At 39.3% G+C, this 19,530-nt stretch overlaps 2 protein-coding genes across 2 annotated transcripts; both read right to left on the bottom strand.

Moving 5' to 3' along the window:
- Positions 1–4,171: 4,171 nt before the first annotated feature.
- tmem168b (transmembrane protein 168b) lies at positions 4,172–9,465 on the bottom strand. Its single transcript, XM_058645641.1, has 5 exons — positions 8,667–9,465; positions 7,446–8,139; positions 6,693–6,835; positions 6,268–6,542; positions 4,172–5,577 (listed from the first exon to the last, which is right to left on the bottom strand). The coding sequence occupies exons 1-5, from the start codon at positions 9,107–9,109 to the stop codon at positions 5,030–5,032; spliced, it is 2,103 nt and encodes a 700-aa protein (XP_058501624.1). The 5' UTR covers positions 9,110–9,465; the 3' UTR covers positions 4,172–5,029.
- A 323-nt stretch (positions 9,466–9,788) lies between these two features.
- bmt2 (base methyltransferase of 25S rRNA 2 homolog) lies at positions 9,789–16,454 on the bottom strand. The gene is made up of 5 exons (XM_058645642.1): positions 16,220–16,454; positions 13,965–14,106; positions 13,725–13,853; positions 12,655–12,769; positions 9,789–12,342 (listed from the first exon to the last, which is right to left on the bottom strand). The coding sequence occupies exons 1-5, from the start codon at positions 16,377–16,379 to the stop codon at positions 11,710–11,712; spliced, it is 1,179 nt and encodes a 392-aa protein (XP_058501625.1). The 5' UTR covers positions 16,380–16,454; the 3' UTR covers positions 9,789–11,709.
- Between the last annotated feature and the right edge of the window lie 3,076 nt (positions 16,455–19,530).

The raw sequence follows: 19,530 nt of genomic DNA, 5'->3' as shown, positions 1-19,530 counted from the left end.
AGTCAAAAAAGTCATAGGTTAGTATGTCGTCCAAAATCAGTCAAAAAAGTCATAGGTTAGTATGTTGTTCAAAATATTACAAAAAAGTCATAGGTTAGTATGCTGTCCGAAATGTGACAAAAAAGTCATAGGTTAGTATGTCGTCCAAAATCTGTCAAAAAAGTCATAGGTTAGTATGTTGTTCAAAATATGACAAAAAAATCATAGCTTAGTATGTCGTTCAAAATATTACAAAAAAGTCATAGGTTAGTATGCTGTCCGAAATGTGACAAAAAAGTCATAGGTTAGTATGTCGTCCAAAATCTGTCAAAAAAGTCATAGGTTAGTATGTTGTTCAAAATATGACAAAAAAATCATAGCTTAGTATGTCGTTCAAAATATGACAATAAAGTCATAGGTTAGTATGCCGTCCGAAATGTGACAAAAAAGTCATAGGTTAGTATGTCGCCCAAAATCAGTCAAAAAAGTCATAGGTTAGTATGTTGTTCAAAATATTACAAAAAAGTCATAGGTTAGTATGTCGTCCAAAATCAGTCAAAAAAGTCATAGGTTAGTATGTTGTCCAAAATGTGACAAAAAAGCCATAGGTTAGTACTGTATGTCGATCAAAATATGACAAAAAAGTCATAGGTTAGTATGTCGATCAAAATGTGACAAAAAAGTCATAGGTTAGTATGTCGTCCAAAATGTGACAAAAAAGTCATAGGTTAGTATGTTGTCCAAAATGTGACAAAAAAGCCATAGGTTAGTACTGTATGTCGATCAAAATATGACAAAAAAGTCATAGGTTAGTATGTCGATCAAAATGTGACAAAAAAGTCATAGGTTAGTATGTCGTCCGAAATGTGACAAAAAAGTCATAGGTTAGTATGTCGTCCAAAATCAGTCAAAAAAGTCATACATTAGTATGTTGTTCAAAATATGACAAAAAAGTCATAGGTTAGTATGTCGTCCAAAATCAGTCAAAAAAGTCATACGTTAGTATGTTGTTCAAAATATGACAAAAAAGTCATAGGTTAGTATGTTGTCCAAAATCAGTCAAAAAAGTCATAGGTTAGTATGTTGTTCAAAATATTACAAAAAAGTCATAGGTTAGTATGTCGTCCAAAATCAGTCAAAAAAGTCATAGGTTAGTATGTCGTCCAAAATCAGTCAAAAAAGTCATAGGTTAGTATGTTGTTCAAAATATTACAAAAAAGTCATAGGTTAGTATGCTGTCCGAAATGTGACAAAAAAGTCATAGGTTAGTATGTCGTCCAAAATCTGTCAAAAAAGTCATAGGTTAGTATGTTGTTCAAAATATGACAAAAAAATCATAGCTTAGTATGTCGTTCAAAATATTACAAAAAAGTCATAGGTTAGTATGCTGTCCGAAATGTGACAAAAAAGTCATAGGTTAGTATGTCGTCCAAAATCTGTCAAAAAAGTCATAGGTTAGTATGTTGTTCAAAATATGACAAAAAAATCATAGCTTAGTATGTCGTTCAAAATATGACAATAAAGTCATAGGTTAGTATGCCGTCCGAAATGTGACAAAAAAGTCATAGGTTAGTATGTTGTTCAAAATATTACAAAAAAGTCATAGGTTAGTATGCTGTCCGAAATGTGACAAAAAAGTCATAGGTTAGTATGTCGTCCAAAATCAGTCAAAAAAGTCATAGGTTAGTATGTTGTTCAAAATATTACAAAAAAGTCATAGGTTAGTATGTCGTCCAAAATCAGTCAAAAAAGTCATAGGTTAGTATGTCGTCCAAAATCAGTCAAAAAAGTCATAGGTTAGTATGTTGTTCAAAATATTACAAAAAAGTCATAGGTTAGTATGCTGTCCGAAATGTGACAAAAAAGTCATAGGTTAGTATGTTGTCCAAAATCTGTCAAAAAAGTCATAGGTTAGTATGTTGTTCAAAATATTACAAAAAAGTCATAGGTTAGTATGTCGTCCAAAATCAGTCAAAAAAGTCATAGGTTAGTATGCCGTCCGAAATGTGACAAAAAAGTCATAGGTTAGTATGTCGTCCAAAATGTGACAAAAAAGTCATAGGTTAGTATGTTGTCCAAAATGTGACAAAAAAGCCATAGGTTAGTACTGTATGTCGATCAAAATATGACAAAAAAGTCATAGGTTAGTATGTCGATCAAAATGTGACAAAAAAGTCATAGGTTAGTATGTCGTCCAAAATCAGTCAAAAAAGTCATAGGTTAGTATGTCGTCCGAAATATGACAAAAAAGTCATAGGTTAGTATGTCGTCCAAAATGTGACAAAAAAGCCATAGGTTAGTATGTCGTCCAAAATCAGTCAAAAAAGTCATAGGTTAGTATGTCGTCCAAAATCAGTCAAAAAAGTCATAGGTTAGTATGTCGATCAAAATGTGACAAAAAAGTCATAGGTTAGTATGTCGATCAAAATGTGACAAAAAAGTCATAGGTTAGTATGTCGTCCAAAATCAGTCAAAAAAGCCATAGGTTAGTATGTCGTCCAAAATCAGTCAAAAAAGTCATAGGTTAGTATGTCGATCAAAATGTGACAAAAAAGTCATAGGTTAGTATGTCGATCAAAATGTGACAAAAAAGTCATAGGTTAGTATGTCGTCCAAAATCAGTCAAAAAAGTCATAGGTTAGTATGTCGTCCGAAATGTGACAAAAAAAGTCATAGGTTAGTATGTTGTCCACAATATGACATAGTCGGTAATCATCTACCGCTTTATCCTCCACCAGAGGGTCGCAGGGGTCAGCTACATCAGGCAATAGGTGGGGTACAGTTAGCCAGTCCATCGCAGGGCCACACACAGATAAAGACAAACAACCATTCATTCTCACAGAGAGAACCCACGCACACAAGCGGAGAACATGCAAACTCCATGCAGAAAAGCCCTTGTTCCAACCAGGGCTCGAACCCGGGTTTTCTCGCTGCAAGGCAAGAGTGCTATCCACTACACCACCATATGTTGCCTAAAAACAGTCAAAAAAGTCATAGGTATGTCGTCCGAAATGTTACAAAAAAGTCATAGGTTAGTATGTCGTCCAAAATCAGTCAAAAAAGTCATAGGTTAGTATGTTGTTCAAAATATTACAAAAAAGTCATAGGTTAGTATGCTGTCCGAAATCTGTCAAAAAAGTCATAGCTTAGTATGTTGTTCAAAATATGACAAAAAAATCATAGCTTAGTATGTCGTTCAAAATATGACAAAAAAGTCATAGGTTAGTATGTCGATCAAAATGTGACAAAAAAGTCATAGGTTAGTATGTCGTCCAAAATCAGTCAAAAAAGTCATAGGTTAGTATGTTGTTCAAAATATTACAAAATAGTCATAGGTTAGTATGTTGTTCAAAATATGACAAAAAAATCATAGCTTAGTATGTCGTTCAAAATATGACAAAAAAGTCATAGGTTAGTATGTCGTCCAAAATCAGTCAAAAAAGTCTTATGTAGGGTAAGATAACATGTAACATAACATATCTTGGATTGGAAAAAATGGTTTCACAGACTGAACTCATCAATGACATTGAGTCTTTACTCTCCAGTTATACTTGCAGACACATGGGGGCAGTAGATTATTTGTTGTTGTCTCTCTGTCAACATCACTGGTAAACCTGAAGTAAAAGCCATTTCCAACAAGGTCTGTGTAAATGTAAAGATAATAAAACTGAGAAATGCTGCTGCAAAGCATAATTTTATAATGTTTTCAATAAAATCTAATTGAAACTTGTACTAACTGAGTCTGTCTGTATCCCTTTAGAAAAAGAAAAGACAACACTAAATTACATGTATGGGGGATTTAGTGGCAGATATTGAAATGTATAATCACTTTAAAATAATTTGTTCTTCATAGACAACATTAAGGCAAGTGTGGTTTTATGGTGGCACCGCGTTGGCTGAGTGGAAAAACCAGCTTGAGAGGGTGAGCTTTGTGTTTTCAAGACTAACTTCCTAATCTGGTAAGCAAAGGTCACTGTGGTTCCTTGTGCTCGAGGAAAGGGAGAGATTAGCAGAGGAATCCTCCATTTTATACAATCTACACTCCATTAGATGTCACTAGTTCTAGCACCTTTAAATTTAAAAATACTCTTTATCTGCATAGTGTGACACCCTATATACTGTATCAAGTGTTTCTTTTTATTTTCTGACGCGTTCTACCTCTTCTTTCTCCAAAACACAAAAGACAAGAAAAGTTGCTCATCAGTCTTGGTTCTGACCAAGATTCATTGCTTTATTGTGAAACTATTTGAAAAATGCTTCGACCATGCTCACTGAAAGAACGACAAAAGACACTTTAATGGATTTCAGAGGATCAGTTCATTCAAGTTAGACTTTTTTTTTATACTCTGTCCAACTTTACAAAAGGAACGGTCTGAAAATACAAGGAATTATGAAGGGAAGTAACACAGTTCTTCAATAGTTCATCCAGGAAACTTTCAAAAATGATTCAAATAAAAAGCATTTTCCCAGCACACACAACTTAACTATCTCATCATTCAATCATTTATCTCCTGTCTAACTTGTTTCATTTAGCGTGTGGTTTCCCAGAAGAATTACAAAATGTCAAGGGAGTGCATAGAAAATTACACTCAAAAACTTTGAGCAAAGTACAAAGGAGCTTTCGAACAAATATGTCACTTTTCAAAAACATAAAACATTTTTTTGCTAAGAATATAATTTATGCCTGAGATCTTCCTCTGAAATCTACCATAGCCGCTTTGGTTTTTAAGAGATAAGGTCATTCTTGTGAGCTTGGATGTTCTTTGGTGGTAAAAAAAAAAAAGGCACCATGCAAATGATTAACATTAAATTCAGTTCAGTGCAAAAATGTGCAAAGTTGTAAATGTGTTCAGTCTCACATCGACATGTTTGACAGGGCTTTCTGAATGGAAATTTAAAAACGTTAAAAAGACAACCTTTGAAAAATCATCAGTAACTGATTCGTTTTGCAGTAACTATTAAAAGGACACTGGTTATTGGCATGTTTATAACAGAGTTGCTGCCTCCTATGATTTTAGAGTGTATTTAGTGTTTTCTGCTGTTCACAGTTCTAAGATCTGACCAGTTTAAAGCCTTGGCCAGTGTCCAGTATCGCCGGTGGAAACCAGTTGAGTTTGACTCTCTTGATGCAACGAAGGCAGATGCTGCAGACCCACAGCAAGTTCATGCTGCCGCACCACAACGCACACTGAACCACCGGGTAGGTCATCCGAGGATAGTACATGCTCCAGTGGTTGGTGACATCACTCTGGCTCGGCAGGTGCAGTGTGTAGTCGCTCCAGTGTTTGGAGATGCCGTACGCGGCGGAAACCGCCCTGCCCCTCTCTGACCACAGCACGCCGCTGTCCGTGTTGCAGTTGTACTCCACCCACTGAGCGGTGAAGTCTCCGAGCTGCGGCGGATCCTGCAGCTCGACGTCCGTCACTCTGGCGAGCGTGGCTCCCTGCACAGCCACGTATGGACCCTCCACGTTCCTGATCTCCTTCACCCAGGCTGAGGAGTTGTCACAGTCGAGCACCAGAATGAGGCGCGAACAGAAGCTGGCGTTCTTCTCCCTCCACCACTCCAGGATGTGGTCCAGACGGAGAGTGTCTCCTCCTGATGAGCACGGAGACAAACACATTGCACCTCACTATATGATTATGTGTTTTAATATAATCAAGATAATGTTTCCCAGCCACATAACAACCGGACAAATCAAACACAGTTTGTCTGTATCTGCAGGAGATTTCAGCCAAATCTGGATTCAAATCTGCTCATTAGTATATATGTGACTATTTCATTGGCCTAGTTTTAAACAGGAAACATCTGTTTTCAACTTCCTGTTAAAGAACTGTTCCTCATTTTATTATTATTATTTTTTAAAACATAGTTAAATGAAGTTTGGGTCGAGGTTTAAGATCTGAAAATAATGAAGAAAAATCTGTTCTTGTCCAAAAAATGTCACTTAAACATATTTAAATGTAATAACCTTTAGCTACCAATACATTCAGTGAGAGAGCAAGTTTAGACCGAGTACAGCGGCTGCAAACTTCACCCAAAACATCCTTAGACTTGATTTAGTTCCAATGTCCCCATGTCTTAGTGCAGATCCTTATTATACAAGAGGAATATCCATTACATTTTGGGAATAAAAAGTGAGCAAAAATTACATTTAGAGTTAGTTACAAACAGAAACCAAAAATAATTCACTACATAATGCAACTAAATAACTATGTAAGGCTGAACTTGAATGTGAAAAACTAACATTTCAATGTATCAACACCTCCAAACTGATTCCCCTCTCACCTGCCAGCGCCCACTCTCCAGTTCTGTGGGTGTGGCCACTGTAGAAGATCACGTAGGTGTCGTGACGAGGCCCGTCTGCAGTGCGGAGCTCCAGGAAGGACTTGATCTTGGACTGCAGAGCCTCCAGAGCCACACCACTGGTGGAATAGTCGCAGCCGAAAGTTTCGATCAGGTGGTGGGCGAAGAAGCGCTGCACGCTGTTCAACATGCTTGTGGAGCGTTGGTTCAGCACCTGCACCTGGTCTGGAGGCAGCAGCATGGGCTGACCATCAGGACTACAAGACAAACGCAGGGGTTACAGTGAACAAGTCATGTCTGAAAAGCACAAAATATTGTTTGGAAGCTGGGGAGTGTTTTAATGCCAGTGAATCAAAGCACTTCTTTAATAGTTTCCTGCTGTGTCAGAGTAACACATTGCTTAGTACCTGCAGTAGTTGGTGGGGATGACCAGCGCGTAGCCAACACAGGTTCCTCCCAGGCTGTTACCCAGCTCATGGAAAAGTCCATGGAACAGAGACTCCAGAGGCAGGACGAGCAGAAACATGCTGACAAAGATGCTGCTGGAGGCCTGCAGAGCACACACGAGTGAGTCAAACACACATACGGTGAAAATCTATAACACCAGCAGAACAGGATCCTCAATGCAACCATTTTCTCAAATTCCAATTACAATGAGAATATTGATTTCTGCAAAAATGGCAGCTATTAATTAAATGTTGGCACTGAATTTATTCAACCATGATACAAATGGTTGGTTATTAGAGGGACAATCTTGTAAATAGTGCCCAATTGATTGTGAATGGGCAGTGCCTGTGACCACTTGTTATTATTGTATATGTTATGAGCTAAGACAAATTGCATGAGAGGATGGAGCTGTGGTACCATAAAAACAAACATTACCCCACACTCCACAAATTACGTTGGACTTCTGCAACTTGAAAATTACATTTTGATGCTTGTTGTGTCTGCAGCAAGAATCCTCTCTTGAAAATGCCACCATACTGTTCTATAGTAGTAGTAGTACAGTATATTGTGATTGCTTTTTGCAATATAACATTTTAAAGCCAATGTTTAGTTATGTACTTATTCTTTCATAGATTGAAAATTCTCTGAAGTGGTATGAAGCTCTTACTATATGATGTCTCCATGCAAAGTGTCTGTTGTCCTGCTGCCCTTACCTGCCAGCAAAGTGCAGCAACAGCAACAGTTGTCACCAGCGTGAAGAGCAGCAGGCGTTCAGAGATGAGGCAAAAGTGTCTCATGCCCTTTGAGGCCATGATCTTGTCCAGTCGGCTGACCCCCAACCCCTGGGACAAGCAGAGTCGCTGGCAGTCACTGAGCTTAGTGTGAAAGCCCCATATGGTGATGATGAACACCAAGTGGCAGATGGACCAGAAGAGTATACACACTAAAAAGCCTGGGATCATCAGGTACCACTGGTCCAGGTCTGTCAGCTTCCGAGAGGCCAGGGTGATAAAGGTCGCTTCCACCACCAGCAGAGGGAGGAGAGACAGGCGGCGCAACAGGCCCCGCCACACAAGGAAAGGCTGCCAGCGCTCAGTAACAGAGAGGCCGCTGAAGTAGACGTCCAGCAGAGGGTCACAGATGAGCTGGCTGAAGAAGCAGGCGAGTGCAAATGGGTTGATGGTGATTTTCAGAGAGTTGAAGAACAGCACGGCTGTGATGATGGCAAAGCACACCAGGTTGGGAAGAGCTAGGACCGCCTTCATCCGGAGGGCAACCATGACGGCAGCCAGTGCCACCAGCAGCACCATCACGCTCAGGGACTTCTGAAGGAGCAGTGCCATGCTGGCGATGGCAAAGCCTGCCAACTCCAGTCGCTCTGCCGAGGTGAGGAAGGCAGGACGGTACCTGACATTAAGTATGAGACGACATGAAGATTTCCTGTCATGACTATGCTGACCAGTATAACTGTGACTCAATACTATTGAGATCACTGTGAAAGTATGCTTTGAAAGTTTTTTTTAAGATTCTTAAGCAAAGACAGGCAAAGCATTGTTTGTATTCAACTTTTTGCTGATTAGTGAAGCATGCAATAAAGAGGATGTATATATTGAATCTGATTTTAGATTTTTATGTGTCAGATCCAGTGATTTTGACCTGACTGATACCAATTCACATCCCTAATACTAAATCAATCTGTATAAGTTTTATGTAATCACCTTGCATTTTTGTAACTATCAATATTATTATCGCCATATTATTTAAGAATTACTTTTTGAACATCTTATCTTAAAGTGATAGGATAGGAACTTAACAATCAAGATATGTCATCTTTGAACACGTCGAACTGTGAAGCAGATGAGCTCCGGCAGCAGAAAACCGAAGGAAAACTTTAGAGTACCTAATAAAGTGACCGGTGAGTGTCCCATCCCTACCTGGCACATCCCAGCAATCTCTCCAGCAGCGCCCACAGCGTCCTCAGGGCCACACTCGCCAGCAGCATGTAGTTGGCAGCCTGCTCTTTCACGTCGCCCTGAAGCGCAGGACTGTTGAGCAGGCAAAGCAGACCCAGCAGAAACCCGAACCACAGGTGCAGGAGACAGAGGCTGACCCGCTCCATGCTGAAGTAATAGTACAGTACACTCGCTATTCCCAGGACGAGCAGAGCCAGCACGAAAATGACGAGGAGGGTGGACTCGGCTGTCTTCTCCCAGCGGACGTAGAGCCCCAGACACAGGGCGAGCAGCAGGTTGAGACCGGACAGGTAACCCAGCCACCGCACCGATGACCACATGCTCACCTCTCCGTTGACCTCGTCCAGCCGGGTCATCGCAGCGTGAATGCAATGGCTGACAAAGTAGCGTAAGAAACGACACATCGTGGCATAAACACCGACTGTCCGAAGACAAAACCAGTCACTTTAGTGAGTTACAGCGAATCTGTTGTCCGGCGTGACATCTGAAATCCCGCAACACACCCGCACCAAAGTTAAGCTGCTAAGTGATTAGCTTAGCTTCCGTTAGCTATCAACGGCGCATCTTCGCACCGGTCGCAGTTATTTAAATATACATTTACATCTTATAAGGTTGTTGTTTCACTTTTCCTTCTCTACACGTGGCAAAACTACAATTCGAGGCGCCCCGAGAGGAGCTGTCAGGAAGTGGAGAAGCACTAACTCAAAAAGTTTGTCACGTCAAAAGTTTTAAGTCAGAGAACAGACGCCATGACTCTAGTTCCGACTACGGCGAGTGAAGAGGGTCAATAGGACTCCGCTAGCGTATGATACATTACGTCTGATATACAACTACGAAAACCAGACAGAAAATGCCCATAAAGACACCAACTGATTCAAAAGGTAACTTGAGTGAGTTGGATTTTTTTTAGTTTTATTCATTTTGACCTATGAAGCCAACTCACTGTATTTTCATCTGTGGACAAAGATGATGTACTAACAATGTACTAACTAACAATGTACTAATCTTGGTAATACTAGTGTTATTAATGTGTTCTGCTTGATATTTTCAGTGTTTCAAAAGACTTGACAATCAAAGTGGATGGTTGCATTAAAAAGTAAAAGCACAACACACACAGACAACTCAGAGACACTTTACATTTACATTCATTTATAAAAGAGAAACACAACCATACTACAAGAACACATTGTTCTGCGGTGTTGAAAACCTTGATAATGAAGATGAACCATCTCATGCAAATTTGTCATAAGGAAACACTGGAAGACAGATGCACCAATCAGTCACAAACTCCCTTCTGAAGAATCTGAATATGTACTCGTATGTTACTGTTGAATGTTTGTGTTGTTTTTTTCTGTCAAAACAGAGATACATGTGTATTGCTGGAAAATGATATAGGAATGATGGAAACACACTGCATCACATCGACACTGGAGATGATTCTTGTTAACCAGGAGTATGACAAACCAACTTAATAGTTTGTATTTACTGTTTGGCCAAAGACGCTGGATACTGGTTATTAAAAGTATGAATTTATTTTTCTTCAGGGTTATTAAAGTCTGCTTGCAAAGTAAATGTGAACAAAGAAGGCACGTTAGACTTACTGGTCTTATGTAATGGGCTCATCGTGTTGGTTCTAAAAATGTCCTCATAGGAAAATAATTACATTTTGTGACACCCTTTGGGATCAATCATAAAGTGCCACAGGCAAAAAACAACAACACATCAAGTAAATTCACTCCTCCATTCACACTAACAAACCCAACCACACCCACACACGTGGCCTGTTCAGGAACAGGCGGGAACATACACAAACGTTTCACCAGGTAGTGTCTTAAGATAAAACCTCCTCTCACGGAATACAGTTATCTTTAAATCTGCTTGTTTGCTATTGCTAAAATCTACAGTATCTTACCTGTTTCAGAGTTTCTGTCTGACACAATAAATTAGTGCAAATATCTTCAGTCAAAGTGAAGTTTCCGACACAGATCTGTATAGTTTGAGGCAGAGTGCTTACAATATTTCAACATCAAAGTTACAAAACTGTGTCAAAGGATACTCGTGCTGGAAAATCAGTTTGATATGGGTCACTTACTTGCAGTGTTGTACTGTTTCTCTGTGTGAGAATACAAAATGTACTGGAAATCTGACAGGAGATAATTCATCAGTAATATTTGTGAGGACAATGAGAGGAGGAAAAAAAAGTGTAACACCTAGTTTGAAACATTCGTACCTTGTTATAGAATGAGTAAACACAGTTACAGTTTCACATTAGTAAACCTATTAATACTCCTACTGTATGGTTCTGAAAATGTTTAAAATGCTACAAATACCACTTTCTTGTAAAAGATCCACAAATCAGAGGATACCACTTTAAAATGGCATTGCCACTTTTTACACTGGACAACACCAATGCTTCGACTGTTGATAATATAGATTTATCAAGGTATTTACTCCTTTTTAATCTTGGAAAACTAAATGCACATCAAGAATTTTCAGTCTAGCTGCATGACTGTGACAGAAGCAAGCACACCAAAATCGGCCAGTCTATCTCAGTCTTTCCAGTGCAATCGAACTCCTACCAGACTGCTCAGGTTGCTGTATTTGGCATTTATACTTTACAGCCTGCCACACTAGCTTATTCAAATAGAGACCAAGTTAAGTTGTACACAAGCTGACTTTTGTTACTAAGAGCTGATTTGGAAGATGGAGTGGAAATAAAGGAGCAGGGACTTATGATATCTTAGGGGAAGTCACTTTCCAACTCTTATAAAAGCTAACTATTTATCAAAATATATCCATCTTTGTGTGCATGTACTTTGAAATGTGTGTATATGAGAAAGTAATCTGTAAACTTCTCTCTTTCACACTGTGCAAACTGCATCAAAGGAGAGGGAGGATAAAGAGAAGGAGAATGCAGCAGGTTAAATTTGGCAGCGCAGCAGTTGAAGGGGAGTTGACAGTTATGGGGGTGGGGAAGTGTGGGGGTGTTAGCTGGTGATTTAGCCTAGCTCTGAAGCAGAATGGGGTCCTCTAGCTCATGAAAGCCAGGTACCGAGCTGCTCTGGCTCTCCCCGGAATCTGAATCATAGGGTGTGTCAGGTAGCTCCGTGAAGCCCCAAGCCAGCTGGTCATCCTCATACTCGGAGCGCACCTGCATGGGTACGTCAGCGCAGTCTTCCTCCTCGTTGGAGTGGAAGTCCTGAGGGATGTAGAGCATTTCAGGGTAGTTGCGTGACACCAGATCACTGGTGGTGGCCAGAGAAACCTTGCGGAATGCAATGAGATGCATGTGGGAATATTTGACGTATTTGTAGCGCTTGAAGCCAAGCGACTCCACGGCTACACGCCAGCTCCGCATCATGAGGGCGTGGCGGTTTTGATGTGATGAGTCAGGCGTGATGATAAGCAGTAGGCCGTGCAACTCAAGTAGCTCGTGAGCTTTCTTGCAGCAGATCCAGCGCTGGTATGGCGAGGGGAAATAGGAGAGAAGCAGTGAGAAGACCACCACATTGAAAAGCTGTGCTGGCAGAGCATCGATGGGGTTGTAGAGCTGGCGGAGGAAAGCTTCAACTGCATCTCCTGCCAGCTGGAGAGGCTGCTGGAGCTGAAGGTTGAGGAAGTCACACTTGTACACACTCTGTAGGAGAGCAAATGCAAGAAACCTGCGTTGACAAAGGTTTACATCTTTTCTTTCCTGCTACCAGTGTCACTCCACTTTTTTTTTTTTTCCACTACTTGCAGTTGCAGAATGTGCATCGCTTCTGCTTTCTGCTAAATCTGTTCACACATACTGCCAAACCACAACACTGATAATCCTGCATGAGTCATTTCTGCTTCAACTTTAGCTTTGGAGGACCAGCACTTAGACAGCAGGCAGGAAAACCTAAAACATTTCTGTTTGTGTCAAGTATATTAAATATGCTGTGACTGAATAAACTAACAGTCATACCTCAACTGCAGGCACAATGTCAATACCAACTGTGAGGAATTCATCAAACTTCAAGAAAGGGTTGAAGCAGCTTCCCACATCAAGAAGACGCATTTTCCCCAGATGAGAAATTGAACTGTAAAACAAATGTTAGCAAGTGTTAACTGCAGCAAAACTTCCCTGCACATGATGTGCTTAACTCTTAGTTTATTTAGAGTTTTACATCCAGTGGGATCTCTTATTTGAAAGACAAAAATAATGAATTGGTAGTTGAATAAGTGACTTTCTGTTTACTTCATGTTACATGTGGTTCATTTAATGAAACAAACATATACAGATGCTTAAAGTGAGAAAAAGAGGACGAGAGGATTTTGAGATTTGAGCACAAGATAAGCACATCATACAAAACGTTTAAAATGGAAACAATGAATGCGTGTGTCACAGCAGTCATGAGTTGTGTTTGTGTTCTGCAGCAAATCAAGATATTGACTGATAGAAACCACAACACTTAAATGGAGATTGACACACATCTGCAAGGTTTTAAACATTTTAAAAAGGCATTTAAAAAATTAAACAAAAACCAAACCCTAAAATTATTTTATCCCTGTTCTGCTAAACAGTTTCAAGAATGTTTTCTTTTTCATTTACTTAACTACATTTTGTGAATCTTGATATTCAAATTTACATTCTACTTCTTGGCAGCATAACCTTGAAGACACAAGTACTGATAAATATTCTGGGCACAGAATATTTATTATATATTAAGGATGCAATGCACTGGTAAAATGGATGTATGGTATATAATTGCTCCATGGTGCTTTTCACTGCTGTGTATATATATATATATATATATATATATATATATATATATATATATATAAAAACCAAAACAAGCACATTTTTAATTTGATGTTCAGTGTAATATGTTGGGGTTTCATTGATGTCAGATTTTGCATTTTTTATTACTGCCTCCTACTACTAAAGCAACATATGTCAATGTATGTAAACTGCAAGAACTGTATACAATGAAGACTCTACTGCATTTAATTTCAATTGTATATATTCCTGAAGTACATAAATGCTGAACCTACCTTGGGATGGTTCTGTAAGGTTGGGTATTTACAGATGCTGCAGTCACCGCCATGGCAATCTTGGCACTTTTCTCATCCTTTTCTAACATTCTTTTCTTCCCTCCATCCAAAAAATACTCTTGACAAATGCTACAGAAGTGACATAAAATCATGAAATTTCACCTCACAATAGGTTTCGATGAATCACAAAACTGCAGCTGAAAGTCATTACAAAGCACTGAAGAAAGAAAACAGTCTTACCTGCGACACCATTCAATCCGTCCTTCTCCTTCACAGTTTTTGGTCCAGTGGTTGTCAGCGAGATTCTTCATGGCCAGTGCGTACTCACTCAGTGTCTGCTCATCCTCACAGTGCTCTCGCCAAATCTTGTCAAAGTCGCCCACTGAGGGAACAAAAAAGTTAAAATAGAAATGATGAATTCCAGTTCACAACATAAGAGGAACAAATACTTTCAACATTAAATCAAGCTACTGGTAACATCTACTTTTTTGTCTTAAATGTGGTCATCCAACTCTGTGACAAAACATAATTTATTCCTCTGGAAAAAGAGGAAAATCAGCCCCAGTTACTGCTGAATTTCCAATGTGTTCATTCGTCCCTGCCAGCACAGAAGTGGATCTGTTTCTCTAAAAATCTGCCTCAAACGGTAATTTCACAGTAATAACGGTGTCCACGAAAATTCTTTCAGCACATCTTCACAGCTACCCAGACGTTTAAGCCTGTAGCACAGACAAACAAACTGATAATCCCATGACGACAAGGGTAAACTCTCGATCAGATTTGCAGAAATGAAAAGGACAAGGGGAGTGGTGGTGAACAGCAGCACTCTGAAAGCATGACCACAATGATTCAATGCCAAGCCTACCAGATCATGCTTTACTTATTAACCAATCATGAGGTCTGTTAGCAGGGCAACTTCTCTGAACTGTTCCAGCCTCCAAAACAACCCACTATTCTCTCTCACGCTCAATAACTAATACTTACAAAACATGATTTGATCCAAAATATATTTAAAGCATTCTAGTCATGGTCATTTGTTGCTTTTAAGGTGAAAAAGTACATCAGAGCTACAAAACACAACAGTTTGATGTCACCTCTTATGCCTTAGTTACTATACAACTGATACAAGAGAATGTGACCACATTTGCTTACAACTCTATAATGCTGATTTAAATATTTTCTACGGTTTGCCGTAAGTCTCCAAGGAGTCAAATAAATAAATGTATGTTTTGAATTAAGAGGCAGTGAAATGTACAAAGAACCTCAATGAGCAATGAATCTTAAAGTGTAATAAACATGTTGCTGCAAAGTGCCATGCTGTTGTTCTGCTTGAATCATATAAGAACCATAAATGAATGTCAAACAGAAAGATTTTGTGTTTGCTCCAACATAGTTTCCAGCATATTTGTGCATTTCCTCGGAAAATGAGAGTGCAGCATCAGCCGCAGCAAGAAGCCTGTGTGCAAGGGCATTGTATCAAGTTTGAGCAATTAATGCAATGACACTAATTCAGGGTTTTCCCACCAGTAAGAAAAATAAGAGAATCTTGCTTAAATTAAATCTTTCTGTTCCTATTGGTCTTAACGCTTTTATTATTTTAATGTTTCTGTTGGTTTTAAGTTGGTCTTAGTGTTTTCTTATGTTGTTTTATGTCTAATTGTACAGCACTGGTCAACTGTTTTGTTTTTAAATGTGCTTTATAATTAAATTTGGATTGGAATTTGGAAATAATTGTTAGAATTGTGTGTATATAATTCCTCATTATGAAATTGTTTCATATATCAGCCACTGACTGGGTTAGGGTTAGCTCCGATTTCTGGGTTAGGGTTAGCTCCGATTTCTTAAGATAAGCTTGTTCAATTGTTCATCAAAAGACGACAGACATCATGTTTAATGTTACATTGCAAGATTAAATTACTTTACATTTTTAGAACCTTTTCAGTGCACTGTGTGTGTGTGTTTTTCATAATGAGAACAAATGTTTCAGGGTACGACCCAACTGGCTGACATACAGTAAATTCTTTTTTCACATGTAATTGTACATTTGGTTTTTGACTGCTCCTTCTATGAAACAACAACCTCTAGATACTTGGTGGCAATGAGCCTTTTTTCTTTTTACATAATTTGTATTAAATTACATATGTGTCACTTGTCAGTACACTGGTTTGAAAGAGTGATAAGATGTTTACTGTTGAGATACAGGATTACAGTTAGCAGCAGCATCAGCATCAGCATTTGTGGTGGATTTAAGGGCCTCGTTCGCTGAATGAATGTAGTGTCCTCCTCTCTACTGTCCACAGCAGCCACCCTCAACCCTCAACACAAGACCAAAGGTCAGCTGTGAGCACAAAGAGCTGTTTAACGACACTACTGTAACGGAGACGGTTATAGTGTTCGTGAGTGCTAGCCACTCGGCAGCAGGGCCACAGACACAGGCTGGCAGGCAGGCAGGTAGGAAGGAAGGAAGGAAGGAAGGGCCCGCTGAAGCAGCTTACCCTCTCTATATTTCCTGCGCAGTTTTCTGTGGACGTTCTTCACGACCCCTGACAACTTCTCCTGCTCCCTCTTGAATGGTGCTTCCCCGGGGATAGGCACGTAAAATAGCTCAGGATAGTTTTCTGTCTCCCCGGTCTCGACATTGTCGCTGGGGTCCATAGCACCGAACCGCACCGGGACGCTGATGCCTCTGCCAGTTGTTGCCCCCCTTTCCAAGCTCCAACCCGACCGGCGAACCGGCTCACTGGCCAACAAAGCGATAGCTGATTGGTGGAGTCTAACAGGCACGTGACGCAAGTGACAGCCTGTCGTCCAATCACAGCCCAGAACACGTACTCAAGTCGAAGTGTGCTTTGTGTTGCGTTTAAAGGAATCCTGTAAATCTCACGAGTTATCAATAACGTGAGCACTCACCGGTCACTTTAGGATTTTTCGCCCCCTGTTTTACCGCTTGTTAATGCAGATATTTAACGCAATTCAATGCATCAAAATTATGACGAAAGGGCATTCAAGTAATGTGCTATGGTTGCTGGTGCCACATGAGCTGGGTATTTCAGAAACTGCTGCTCATTACAACCACAGTATGCACAAGGCCATCTCTGAACTTACAGCTCGTTGAACTTTTGCAAATATATATTGCTATATGAGCAGAAAATCACTAACACTTTGTTAGATGTACCTTATACCTTGTACCTAAAAGGGCTACTTGAGTAAAAGTATTTTCACAGACGTTGAAGTCACGTTTTTATAATATTACTTTAGTTAAAGTATTTGACAATTACTGTAATCTTCTGATATAAAATGTATTTACGTTTTAGAAGTAAAAGTATTAAAAAAGTGAGGCATTAGGATTGAGCCGGTCGAGCGAGTTGTCTTTCAACTGTAAGGTTATGGGTTCAATTCCTGGCTCTGCTAGTCTATGTGTCTATGTGTTGAACAAGACACTTAAACCCATGTTGAAGTGTGTGAATGGCTGAATGGCAAAACTGTATTGTAAAGCAGCTTATCAAGACTAGAAACGCTCTATATAAATACAGACCATTACCAACTCTTCTTCTGATTTTATTTGGTAGTAACAAGTAACAAAGATAGTTACAGGAAATGTAGTGGAGTAAAAGTAAAGGTCTCTAGAAATATAAATAAAGTTAAGTACAGATATATGAATTTTGTTCTTATGTACAGTAACAAAGTATTTTGTACTTTGTATTACAACAACTGGCCAATACAATGCAAAAGTGGCCAGCATGTGTATTTGCACACACACCCATGCAAAAGCCAGCCTATCTATGTTTATTTGTCTCCTTGTAATATACTTTAATCCAAAAAGGTGCCCATACAACTTCCCAAAAAACAGTGATTTTTCTTAGATGCTGCAATGTCAAAAATACCTTTGGCTAACAAATGGGATAAGAGGATTAGGCCCAGAAATGGAATGTATGTATTGCACAACAGATTTGAGTGAGTGCAACTTTACACGAAACAGGATGTTATGTTCTGTACAGGAGGCTACTGAACATCAGAATGTCATCAGAATGATGCCGTAAATTTAAGGGTCAACAACCTACAGGGTTATGTGATATGTAGCCAAATAAACTCCGAAAATATTAATTGTTATATAACTAACAAATAACAGGGTAATTTCTTGCTTAATGAAAGTATTAAAATCATACAATGAGGCAGGTAGAAGTTAGAGTTATTGTGTCTCATCTGATACTCCTATTTAAAGCATCACAGTTTATAGAGACAGAAACAGTAGAGAGGTCAAATGCAGGACTGAAGTCACTTCATATAAAACAAGAATCAACTCTGTTACTGATGGCTACTGGAACAATAAATGATGACTGGCATGTTCAGGATTACTCCCCCTTTAAACATACTCTGTGTGTCTAAAATGTTACTGTGTTTTTTTTAGCTGTGTTCTGGCAAAAGAGAGTGAGGTAATCCTCATAGGCGGCTGTCCTGGAATCTGCCAGCGAGTACATCACTGCAGCTGTGTTCTGCTGAAAGCCAGAGTTCAAACCGGGAGGAGGGCACTATGTGCTGTAGATACAAGGTTAAACTCTGGTTAAACTCTACTCACTTATTCTGAGACAGACATTGCACGCTCAGAGGAGAATTCCGCTTCACTAGATTTACTGTTGTGAATTAACACGCAAGTCAGCATGTGAGACTTGGCTTGGCTCATGTTTCATCCTCTGTTTGGAACAAGTCCATCTTGGGAAGAAGCCTGACATTCTTTCCCAGAGAAAGACAAGGAAAGAAGGATGGAACAAGATGAGGAATAACTCAGAGAAAACAATGTCTCTCTACTCTGTCCCAAGAGATGTTTGTTCATTAATGCTAACTTTCAGGCTGCACCTCAACACCCCCGCACATCTATTGTAAATGGTATGCAAACACAGGTTATTCGTGTTCCTCAGTTTGATGGCAGAAATGATAAGTGGTGATAAGTGATTTGATCAGAATGTAGACTGAGATAAAAAAAAAAAAACATTTCCACACACCAGAAACACAAATAAGAGTCGGAATAGTCTGATCAGAATCTGGTTTCAGTGTTTTTATAGAGATTCTGAGCTGTGACCACAGATCTCTCATAAAAAGTTACTACTGAGATATTTTCTTCACAATTCTAAAAATGACATTGACATTCAGCCACCAAAATCTAGTTTTTCCATTTTTCCTGAGATTTAAAATTGCAAAATGTAATCAATTCATCCATGAGTCCAAAACTGAAAGGAATCCATCAGGTCATTCCTGAAACACTGTGTTAACAAGAATGAGACAGACTACCAGGAAAAATATACTGCCTCTGGCAACAGTCACTGTCATGGAGTCATTATTAAAGTCACTCAACACATTTGTTTGTCTACAGTTCAATTTATTCATTCCAGTCTTAGGAAAATGAAGTGTAACCTCACACACAAACACTCCGGTGAGTCGATGCCAAGCTTTATCTACATCAGAGAGTTAACCTCCTCTCATAGGGAATACAGACCATTCATTCTACCATAATATACTTTAAATCAGTGCTTCTCAAACCTTTTGTACCACCTGAGAAAATATTGACCTCTGGAAGAAACACCATAATCACCAACGTTAAAATACAGTGGTGTAACTAGGCCGAGCAAAGTCAGTTTTGTTACTTATTTCATTTTCTGGTTAAAATTCCTCAGCTCCACTCTGATCACATACTCTGGTGTATATACAGTAGATCAGTATTTCTGTAGTACCACCAGAGGAAGCTTGCGTACCACAGTTTGAGAACCATTGCTTTAAATCAATGCCCATTATTATATGCTATTGTTCTCTT

Source organism: Solea solea, chromosome 12 (assembly GCF_958295425.1).
Source record: "Solea solea chromosome 12, fSolSol10.1, whole genome shotgun sequence".
Classification (NCBI taxonomy): Eukaryota; Metazoa; Chordata; class Actinopteri; order Pleuronectiformes; family Soleidae; genus Solea; species Solea solea.
Note: the sequence above shows the minus strand (reverse complement) of the source record. Positions and strands in the feature narration are given on the sequence as shown.

Bases quoted from the DNA above. Each gene is read 5' to 3' on its own strand.
- tmem168b (XM_058645641.1), bottom strand. From the start codon at position 9,109: ATGTGTCGTTTCTTACGCTACTTTGTCAGCCATTGCATTCACGCTGCG. The intron at 8,140-8,666 runs GTAGGGATGGGA...ACTTAATGTCAG, and splicing joins AGATTGCTGGGATGTGCCAG to GTACCGTCCTGCCTTCCTCA. The intron at 6,836-7,445 runs GTAAGGGCAGCA...TGTGCTCTGCAG, and splicing joins TTGCTGCACTTTGCTGGCAG to GCCTCCAGCAGCATCTTTGT.
- bmt2 (XM_058645642.1), bottom strand. From the start codon at position 16,379: ATGGACCCCAGCGACAATGTCGAGACCGGGGAGACAGAAAACTATCCT. The intron at 13,854-13,964 runs GTAAGACTGTTT...TCACTTCTGTAG, and splicing joins CGGATTGAATGGTGTCGCAG to CATTTGTCAAGAGTATTTTT. The intron at 12,343-12,654 runs GTATGACTGTTA...GCTCTCCTACAG, and splicing joins ACATTGTGCCTGCAGTTGAG to AGTGTGTACAAGTGTGACTT.